Raw genomic sequence first — 11,140 nt, 5'->3', positions numbered from 1 at the left:
GAAGGCTGTCTCTAGAGCAAATGTGACCCAAATACCAGCAGCAATTTCTGTAATGCTAAAGAAATCTTCTCAATTGGAGTCCATAGAAGGCTTTGCCCTGTGAAAAAAACCACTTAAGGATATGAAAACCTTCAGACCTCTGAGGGGCGCACGTTGACCTCTGAAGTACAGAGACCCAAACCTCAAATTTAATGTAGTTGAGCCTGTTTATCTGCAATACTGATGAAGTTATCCTTTATGGAAGTGCCTGCAAACTTGTAGAGGAAAAAGTCATGTCTGTCAGGGCAGACATAATTTTCTTGCTCCCAAAAAACCACAAATTTTGGAACTTCCCAGGCAGCTTTCAGTAGCTTCAGATTGCTCAGTGCTTCTCTTACGAGGCAGCTGTTTTCCTTGTCCCAGAAATTCGAAAATGCCATGGCCTCATGGAAGGAGGACCTCTAGAGGTCACACAGTCAAACCTCTGTGCTCAGACTGAGCTAGGGCAGGAATCTTGCACTGGAAGAGGAAGGAGTGGTTTTGTTTCATCACCCGTTCATCCATCAGAAGCTTTCCCTCCTCTGACATTTCGTGACGTGTCTTTCGGAAAGATCAAGTCGAGCAGCGCTGTTGCGTCACAGTGGTAGATAAACCACAGCGATGGCTTCAAGACTGGCATTGCTGTGTTAGCTCATGACAAATGATTGATTCTACACTTAATTTTGGGGGAAAACAGTCGTCAAAACCTCTGCATGTGCAGGTGATCCTTTGCTTTACGGAAGCACAGATCAACGTACCAACGGCAGTGCTGCACCCGTTATCCTCCTGCCTGTACAGAGCATAGAGTTTATTTGAGTAATGTGTAAGGAAGGTTTCCATGTCTTAATTATTGAGCTCCAACCCTTTTTTTTTTTTTTTTTAAGGTTCCTCATAAGCGTCTCCTAATGAGTACAAGGTCTTGACCCAGTTATTTAAAATTCTATTTTATTATTTTTTTCCTTACAGAGAGAATGATATTGAAGAATGTGGCTTGGAAATGTTTTTCTCCGTTGATAAAGAAATTCTAGGTGAAATCAAAAGCCATGACTTGAAGCCAAATGGTAGCAACATTCTGGTCACAGAAGAAAATAAAGAAGAATACATTAGGTGAGAAAAGAGCATTTTGAAACCTTCATTTAATCTCCGTCGTTTTCTTTCTTTAGTTCTAGCAAAAAAAGATGGTCAAACTATGTCAGCTGAAGCATTGTTGAATTCTGTCTGAGGTGTTGGCGGCAAGTGGCAATGGATTGGAGATCATATTTGAAAGAGGAAGAATGACAGAAATAAGTTTTCTTTTAAATCCACTTTTCCCAAAGCTTACAGTTAGTAGAAGGTCCCCTTCTTTCCTGGAGACAAGTTTAGCGGAACATCATGGCAACAAGGGCGAACGTCAAGTATTTCACGAGATGGGTGGGTGTGTTTGTCACTGGAATTACGTTGCTTCGGAGCCTGCTGATGTTCTGCCCAGCCATTTACGCTGTGGAGTTGGTTTTTTAAAACACACGAGGACATTTTTTGATACTTTTGGGATGTTTCTTACTTTTTAATGATATTCGGGCTCGCCACTAGTTTTATCTCAACTGCTCTCATGGTATAATTAGCTCTGGCATTTGTAACAGGGCAGCGTTGTGAGTGATGTCGTAAGTTATATTGTCCTGAATGAAGTTTATGTTTGTGGTACCAGAATGTTTTAAAGCAATAGGTTAAGGGGGAAGGAGCCTAAGAACAACTGAAGAATAAAATTATGAACAGTGACCTGCTTTGTCCTGAAATATCCTCTTCTTCTTCAATGTGCAGCATTAAAGCTCTGCTTTAAGGTGTGAACTTTGACATAAAAACTTAGAGGATGTGGTTGCAAATAAGAAATAAATTTTTAAAGTAAATCACATTGCAGGTGCAAAGTAAACTGAATCACAGTGGAATTCTCTTCTTACTGCATGTTCTGTCAGGGCTTCTCTCACGGGTAGGGCTGATTTTGTTTTCCTTGCCTGAGTATTTGCAGACAAAATGTACCTGCATTTTGAACTTTTGCAAATACTGGGCTTGAAAATAGGGAGGATCTGCGGAAGACCATTCTCTCCTAGTTTCTAGGAACCCAGGGAGAGCTCACATTCCAGTTTCACTCCTACTCTTCTGTCTCACTCCAAGTCCTGCTTTAAGTCCTCGAAGTTTCTAGGCTGGAAATCGGAAAAGAGTCACCTCTCCTTTACAATCCAGTTTTCCTGACAGGTTAGGCTTGAATTCAGCATAATATCTGCTTCTCCCTGGGTTCAGGTTCTTCGGGTCTCCTGCCTGCTTTTCACCCTTTTATTAATGGAGAGTGGAGTTTCTGCCTCAGAGCAAAGTTTCATGATTAACAGAAACAAATATGGAACTTTCCAAACGGACATAGTCGTTTCTTGGTAAGCCAGCAGTCCTGCTTCTCTTCACCAGTACGACTTGACCCAGTTTTTACCTTTTCATGGATAATGACTGAGATTTCTGGGGAGAATATTAAGCAAATATAGCTCTGCATCTTTTCCTTGCTTCAGATACCTGGGGACTGCTGTGCTCTCATTAAAACAATCAGCAAACAGAGGCTGCCTCCTCTTCGAGACTGAAATACTTCCCTTAGCAGAATGGTTGGAAACTCAGGGGTTGAACTCAAAGAAGAACCAAAATCATTTGCACAGAGTAAAGGATACGAATAAAATTACAGATTCCTCTATCCCCAGAACTTTCCATATTTTGTTTATTTTTAACGTAGCTTGCAGTTCCTCTCAAAATAGGCCAACAGAGACGTGGCTTTCGGATAGCCCATGCCAGTCAGATTATCTTTCCGTATCTTTTTTTTCCAGGCTAGTAGCAGAGTGGAGACTTTCCCGGGGTGTTGAGGAGCAGACACAGGCTTTCTTTGAAGGCTTCAATGAAATTCTGCCGCAACAGTATTTGCAGTATTTTGATGCGAAGGAACTGGAGGTAAAGGATTGCTTGGCTGTTGCTGGATCTCGGTTGTAACACGTGAAATCCTTCGAACTCTAGCCATTGTGTCTGAAGAGCAGAACCCACTAGGGCTGACAGCTCGGGTTTGAGGGACAGCTCTGTTTTGGTGGCTTTTTTTTTTTCCTTCTGCGTGGGGGAGACTTTATGGAGTAGGATCAGATTCGTGTGTTTTCCCTTCACCTTCACGTGCTACAAAGAGGAAAGGTGAAGGGAAACAGACAAATCTTTTTCTCAAATTGCTTTTGTAATCCTCAGCAATTTGATTTGCCTATGATCCGAGAACGAGTAACTTGACAGAAAGGGAGATGAAACCAGACAGGTGATGGATTTATCCCATAAAGACTGGACCAGGTTCTAGATGGTTTTGATCTCTCAAAATTACACTTTCTGTTTAAGAGAAGGGTAGATGTTGCATTGAAGGACATGTTTTAGTGGTGTTCATAGGGCCAGGAAAAGATTGGAGGTCTTTTCCAGCCGAAACTGTTCTATGATTCTGTGATCTGTTCAATTTTAAAAGATAAAAACAAAACATCCTCTTGCTAGCAGACAATTGTGTGGCTGCACGATGAAAAACCTCCTGGCTTGAATGTCTAAATGCAAGCCATTATTGATTTTTTTCATGACAGAGATGCTTCCTGTTTTGTGGCATATCCAAATACACTTCATGAGCAGTCATCGTTCTCTGTTGTAGAAGTTTTGGATAAATTTTAAAATTAAAACCAAGTATACTCTTGTTGCAGGTGCTTCCAAGTGTGGTTGCAGCCAGTGTTCTGTTTTGCTATGTGAGAAGTCGTAGAACGAAAGTCGTAACTTGTACTCACCTTTTTTTTTTCCCCCTCCTTCCTTTTTCTTCCCTAAAGGTGCTTCTGTGCGGAATGCAAGAAATCGATCTGACCGACTGGCAGAGGCATACCATCTACCGGCACTACACCCGGACCAGCAGGCAGATAGTGTGGTTCTGGCAGGTTTGTAGTCTTCGTTTTATTCCCAGAGCAGCAGAAGTTACAGAGCACGGCTACAGCTTCATGAACAGTGAACAGAATAATGGAACAGATCTGTAGTGGGTAAATAGAAATTGTTCCTGCTAATCCAGCTGTTGGGAACAGTCGTGTAATCTGTTAATCCGTGGATGATGGTGCAAAAATCCAAATATCAAATCAATAGCTAAAGGTTTATTTCAATTAACTCTTTTTCAGTTTGTGAAAGAAATAGATAATGAGAAGAGAATGCGACTCTTGCAGTTTGTGACTGGAACATGCAGATTACCGGTGGGAGGATTTGCTGACCTCATGGGTAGGCATTAATAACCCCTCTGATGCATTAGAAAATTTTTTTAGAAGAACAAAGTTCTATATTTCCCAACATTTAAATTGTTTTTATATTGAATGTTTTTCCGTAAATCCTGCGTGTACTTGAGCTATGGTGGAAAAGGAGGTGGAATGTTTACACTTCTTGTATTGAGTTTCAAAATCACTTCAAATTTACACGTTTCGCCAGGTACAGACTTTCATCTAGACAGAGCCAGGCAGCGAGAGACGGGTGGCTTTTCTCTGTGCTTTGTTCTCATCTTGTGTGTAAGCCTTTCATCCTTGAGTTGTAAGGGACTACCTCCTGACCTGTGCCTTATTGAAATTTGTTACAGGGAGCAACGGACCCCAGAAATTTTGTATTGAAAAAGTTGGAAAGGAAAACTGGCTACCCAGAAGTCACACCTGGTGAGTACGTAACAAATCAGAATCCTACTGGTGTTCTGGGCTTGCTGACAACAGTCTGCCTGGAGATCTTAGTAAACGAGTCATTAACAGTTGGAGGAAGCAAACATCAAGTTACACCAATAAACTTTCTTGTTGAATAATAGCTGAACTCCTGAAAAACTCCTCTGGTGTGGAGTAGCTTCTGTTGCAAATTCTATGGATTTGTGTATTACTGATAATTTAAATAAACAGTACTGTCCGAGGAGATTGGGATTGATTTTTCATTATTGTTACGCCCCATCCTGTTGGTGAGGTAACCACATTCACACTGCCTCCTCCCTAGAAAAAAGGTAGTTTCCACTCAGTCCCTCAGGTGTAGTAGTGGTTAGTAAAACTAGACAAGCTTAAAATGTCAAATGTGAATGACAACTCTAGTTAACCCACTAGGAAAAGTTAGTGAAACTTCTTAGTGAGTACACCACTTTTCTAGAAAACTGTCGCTGTCCAAGTGCTTGAACTCTTAACTTTTGCTCTTGGAAATACAGAAATGTATGTGGGTAGTCAGCTTGTCACGGGATATAAATCCAGGTGTCCATGTACACAGCAAAAGGTTTAATTACCCATGTTCATAGAGGATTTTTTGATGGTGATTTAATTATTTTCCGATACTTAGCAGTGGTTTTTTTTATTTTCAGTTTCAATCGCTTAGACCTTCCACCCTATAAGAATTACGAGCAGCTGAAGGAAAAGCTGTTGTTTGCAATTGAAGAAACAGAAGGATTTGGGCAAGAATAGCTACAATTTGCACCTCGAAGAATGTGAACTCAACACAATGTATGTTCTTCACTTCTTCTGCTTGTTGCACACTTCATTGTAAAGTAGACTTGACTTGGATTTATTTAACAATACTAATGTGCAAGTAAATGGATGTTATCGTGAGGTTTTATCCACAGTAACTCTGGATTTCTACTGAGCACTTTCAGAAATCAAATGAGCGATCAGATGTGGCTGCAGATGAATTATGACCTAAGTAGAGGTTTAATACAGCTTTGGGCTCTGCTTCCTTTTACCATTCATTAATTAGAATGTGTCCTTAATGACTGACAGATTTCTAACGATAGTTTTGTCTTTCCTTTTTAGTAGCATTTTTTGCTACTGATGCACTGGGAAGTTCATTGGTAGCTGCGATGCTGCAGCAGCATCATGTCCTCTTTCCAGCAGCGTTCCTGGAGCCAGCTTGGAACCATCCTCTGCGGACTGTGAGCAAGTTCATTGCTTAAACTCTTTTTTTTTTTTTTTTCCCCTAACTCAAGTGTGGCCAGACTGTTTTCTTCCCCCTGCCTGGAGCCTGCTCACACACCAGCTGGACTCAAGCTGCTGTTAAGGGGGTTGTCAAAACTGTGGCACGAATCCAAGGCGTAGCTTTGCTTTTTTTCCTTTCCCCTCCTCTTCCAATCTTGCTCATCTCAGCAAAACAGACACCCGCCCAAAGTTGTTGGAACACTTCTGTCTGCCCTCAGAAAAATGCCAATCTTTTTCTTGGCGTGGAACACATTTAACGTACATCGATACTAACACTGTGGCCCTTCACTTGTTTCGCGAAAGACAAGACCACCTGGGATTGCACTGACTCCACTTAGATTCCCATCTGCAGACTGATGTTCCTTGTCTAAAGTGTGAATGGAAACGGGTCTCAGTGTCACTCTTACGCGTTGCAGTCAGTTTGCTCTGAAGACTTTTTTGGGCTCTCAGGAGGAGGTACGGAACAACTGGATTCAGAACGCGATGATACTTAACCTTTCTTGCTGATGACCTGCTATGCGATACTGGCTACGAGGATTAGGCAGTTGAGGCACGGATTACTGATTTTGGAAAAGCTGGAGCGTCAGGAAATAGTTCTACAAAGATTGAAACTCAAGTGTTTGGGGGAGGTTTCTAAGCTGCTTACAGCTAGAACTTCTGTAGTGAGTTCCTGCTGGATGAGTAACATCTTTTACTTCCTTTTAGAATCTGTTTGATAGTCAGTCCTTTTCTGGTTTACAATAACGTTTTTGCGTTTTACTGCTCCTTTAGACTGAATGCACTTTTTGGGTATGGTCAGCTCCTTCCCGACCCGAAGGGAGGAAAGCAAGCTTCGAGGAGCTGAGGTGTTAGCCGTAGCGAGCGACGTGACACTTGAAATAACACGTAGCACAAATTAAAGCCAAACTGCAGCTCAAAGCATTGAGACAGGAGCTGGTTTGAAGCAACTTCTAGATACTGGTGCGGAAACAGGACAGCGGGAAGCTGTAAAACTGAACTTTCAGTCCTGAAAACAATATATTTCTTTCCTGCTGTCCCTTCTATCTCTAAACTCTAAGAGGGATAAAATGATTCAGGCCTAAGAAGAGCCAGTTTTAACTGACTTCAAGAGTTTTTCAAGTCACACGAAGTGATACAAGCTTGTTGGAAGGCAGCATGATCCGACTGCACAGCAGACAGCTCTTTTGTCACATGTATTTCAAGACAGGCGTGGAAAAGAGCTGCTGATGGTCTCGAAATGACCTTCTCTTACAGTTTCATCGATGGTGAGAACTCGCCTGACTTCATGCTTTTACTAGAAGGAGAATCTGCCAACTTCAGAACATTTGATAGATATATTACAGGATACAGCTCACGAGGAGAAAAAAAAAAGCCTTATAAATATTTTCTGTTTATATTCATTCTTACAAGGAAATGTAGTTATCTAACATATTTACAAGAGAGATTAAATTAAGCAAGATAATGCAAGATTAAGCTATGGAAAATAGTCTGTGTTCTGCATAATGCTTTATGATTCACGTAGGGAACCTAGAAATATTGTTAATGTATAAATATCACCCGAAAGGCTCTCAGCCCTATATTTTTAAAATAAAGAATAGTTATAATTGAAATAGCCTTAGCCCTAGTTCTATAGGGTGTGGCTGTTTAATATTTTTATGGTTGAAATGTTTAGTTCAGGAAAAAGGTAAATGCTTGTATATATTTTTGCAGTCCGGGATTCCACTAATTCCATTTTTCTTTCTTTAATTTAAATGGCATGTTTCTGTGTCTTTTCTGCTGTACTAGGATGGGGGAAAGGGGGCTGGATATCCCAAGCACCAGATACAATTTTAAAATACTGCAAATAAAGAATTGATCGGGGAGGGGTGGAAAAATAGTATGTGGAACATTGGGTTTGCCCAAAATTAAAAAAAAAAAAATTAAAGCAACTTTACTGTGTTGAATTGGCAAAGTTTCTGAAGCCAGAAGTTAAGATGACGTAGGCATTTTACTTTGTCAGCATTGTGAATGCCAACAAATTTGTTCATTTTTTACAGTGTGTTGTGTAGAAATAAAAAGGAATTAATATAAGCCGCTGGTGCATTTTTCTGTTCTTTACGGGGATCTGGTGAAAACAACACGTGGATGAGCCCACAGCAGCTGGTGTTCCCGCCAGTGGGTTCCGATGACTTGGAGTTTTACAAGTAAGAGTTTTCAGCAGAGATTAATAAATTTGTCTCCCACTACTTCAACCAATTTTGCAGCCTGAGTTGCATCTGTCCATAGTACGTCACACACACGTGTTCCTGTGCAACTGTCAGTTGATCCTGACTTTCAAGTGTGCAAATAACGTTCACTTAGAATTTTGCCTTATTGAGAATGACATGAGCAAATGAAACGCGGAGCCGCTGATCCACGAATTAACAAAGCCTTATTGTTCTGGGTAGCTCAGGAAATGTTAATATACTAACGAAATGCACAGTAAATAATGCGTCATGTCTTCATCTGATCTAGTATGGATGTTGGTTTGGGATTTTTTTAATCCAGTTGCTTGTGTTTTTTAAAAACAAAAAGAAGCTTTTTTTTATTATTCTAAGTAAAAAAAAAAAAAGCTTGTTTATTTTTTTTGTTTGCATTTTTATGACATGCTGTACTGGATCTGTAACTTCAGCTCTCTGTGTTACATTGGTATCTCCAGCCCCCTTTTTGTGGTGTCTTAATTTTCATCAAGAATCACTGTTTGTGTATATTTGCTCTGGTGAACTCGTATATAAACTGGGATCAGCAGCACTGGATTGTAAAATACTGTACTGAAATTCATTGTTGAGAATTCCTTGCATTGTAATTTCAAATACTCAGGTAACTGTAACAGTATCTCAGTAAATCAAAATACTTTTATAAAACTACTTAAAGAGCTGGTAGTCTCGTCGTTCTTCCTTCTGTGTCACGCAGCGTCCATGCGCAAATAAACTGTCTGTCTCCTCTTCTTTGGGGGGCGAGGGGTTAGGCTGCCTGAAGGTGCTCTCCTAGCAGAGTTCTTCAGCAGCATTTCTTTCCTGAGACCTCTTCTGTCACTGTTGGTTGCACTGGAAATCCACAAGGAGCTTTCGGACACAGCTGCCTTTGCAGAAACCGCAGATAAAATAATACTTGACTTTTTTGTGGGGTTTTTTTGTAGTGCTCGCAGGCCTGAGGATGCTGCCCCGAGGAGACAGTGAGGCCGCTGGTGTGTGGGCAGTGATGCGCTGAGGGAGATGATCCGGAGAAAGGTTCTGCAGTGGCCACAGCTTTAACGTGTTCTTGTACCACGATTGCAGTGGTGAGAAACAGGCCTGCGACTGTGCGAGCTTGTGTTTTCTGTTTAGGAACGGCAGAGTGACAGGAAGGAGGGGAAAAAAGGCTCCGATGAGACCAGCCTTGTAGTTACCGTGATCCTCCTTGAAAGGAAAAGCGGTGTTTGCATTGTTCTTGTTGGCAGGAACCTCTCCCGATCACCGTGACCTTTCAAAAATAACCAGGCTTGGTGCTGCGGTGACGTTGGGCAGCTCCCTCAGCGCTCAGGGCTGCGTCCCATCAGGCCTCACAAACTTGTTCATGTCCAGTTTGTCCAGATGTTCCCTGAACTCCGACAGTGAGGTTAATTGTCCTTTCAGCAGACCTTGCCACTGGGTTTTCACTCTCCTTACTTCCCCAGATGTTCACGTGGGCTAGATTAATTCCATTTTGTTAGGGGCGTCAAATCCCAAGTATCCTTTTCTATGCCGAGTAAATACATGCAATAACAATCGCCTTTTTTTCTGCAGCAGGGGAGGTTAGTTTTGAGTTGCTTCCACCACGCTTTGGATGAAAACCCTTAAAAGCGTGCGACAAAGTTGTGCAAACCCAAAATATGGCACTGATTTGGGTGGGTTTGAGTTAATATGGCTGTGAGGATATTTCACATATACCTGAAGGGTTGGGGTTTGGTTTTTTTTTTAAAAAAAAAAAAAGGAGCAAGCCCCCACCCCAAATGCAATCCCCATGCAATGCACTGTAAATGTACAACTCAGTTACATCATTGCCTTAGTTCCTGGCTGGTTTCTTCTGTGCTGATGTTGGTACCAGTCCTGGGTGTGGGGTTCTTGATGGTTTTGTACATGGCAAGACAGGCACTGCTTGTGTAGTTTACACAAAACCTTGTTTGGTTTGGATCCGTGATGGCAGCTGTGTGCTGCGCTTACCTGTCGGCCAAACCTTATCAGCAGTGGTGGGACAAGATGCTGAATCAATCTATGGTAAAAATGACTTTCTGAAGCCAGGTTGTAAAACTTGCTGCTTGAACTGAAAAAGATTAGAATTTAAATCAATTAGGTTGCGGAGCTGTAACTATCCACTGGAAGAGAAAATAGCCGTATCCTAAAGAAGGATTTGTTCTGATCTCTGAAGATGCCTGATCCTATGTCCACTCCTAACCTATCTGCTCCAGTACTGCACAAATGACGGGATCCACTGGAGAAATAATTTTTTTCTCTGAGCAGCAAGTCCCTGCCAGATTTGAAGAACCAGTGGGCTTATCTGCTATGTTGCATCCTGGTTTTAGAATCACAGAATTGTCATAGAACAGGTTGGGTTGGAAGGGACCTTTAAAGGCCATCTAGTCCCACCGCCCTGCAGCGAGCAGGTTGCTCAGAGTCCCCATCAAGCCTGACCTTGAATGCATCCAGGGACGGAGCCTCCAGCACCTCTCTGGGCAACCTGTGCCAGGGTCTCACCACCCTTTTCTAACATCTAATCTAAATCTACCCTTTCTAGTTCAAAACCCCCGCCCCTTGCCCTGTCACTGCACACCCGGTGAACAGCCCCTCCCTGCAGCCCCTTCAGGCCCTGGGAGGTGCTCTAAGGTCTCCCCTTCAGGATCCTCCTCTTCCCCAGGCTGAGCAGCCCCAGCTCTCTCAGCCTGTCCCCATGGCAGAGCTGCTCCAGCCCCTGAGCATCTCTGTGCCCTCCTCTGGACCCGCTCTGAGAGTTCCTTGTCGCTGTGTTGTGGCCTGCAGAGCTCTCTGTCCTTGCCAGCATTTATCCTTTCCATGTATCCTTTCGACACTCGCAGGGGCCGCAGCAGGGGCGTTTCTCGGGCTCCCACCGCTCTTTGGGGTTTCAGGGGTGCCCCATACTTTCAAGGCCTC

The 11,140-nt window shown here is 42.4% G+C and overlaps 1 protein-coding gene across 1 annotated transcript in view; it reads left to right on the top strand.

Annotated features, from left to right (window-relative positions):
- LOC104275682 (E3 ubiquitin-protein ligase Itchy-like) overlaps nucleotides 1-5,538 on the top strand; it is a 33,824-nt gene extending 28,286 nt beyond the window's left edge. The window contains 6 exon segments of the mRNA XM_009871701.1: nucleotides 985-1,125; nucleotides 2,856-2,976; nucleotides 3,861-3,965; nucleotides 4,197-4,293; nucleotides 4,643-4,715; nucleotides 5,390-5,538. Of these exon segments, the coding sequence (XP_009870003.1) occupies nucleotides 985-1,125; nucleotides 2,856-2,976; nucleotides 3,861-3,965; nucleotides 4,197-4,293; nucleotides 4,643-4,715; nucleotides 5,390-5,489 (637 nt within the window). The 3' untranslated portion in view covers nucleotides 5,490-5,538.
- Nucleotides 5,539-11,140: the final 5,602 nt, after the last annotated feature.

The sequence above is a fragment of the Apaloderma vittatum genome, unplaced genomic scaffold (genome assembly GCF_000703405.1).
Source record: "Apaloderma vittatum isolate BGI_N311 unplaced genomic scaffold, ASM70340v1 scaffold7386, whole genome shotgun sequence".
Lineage (NCBI taxonomy): Eukaryota > Metazoa > Chordata > Aves > Trogoniformes > Trogonidae > Apaloderma > Apaloderma vittatum.
The sequence above is the reverse complement of the archived record's forward strand: the minus strand, read 5'-3'. Positions and strand labels throughout refer to the sequence as shown.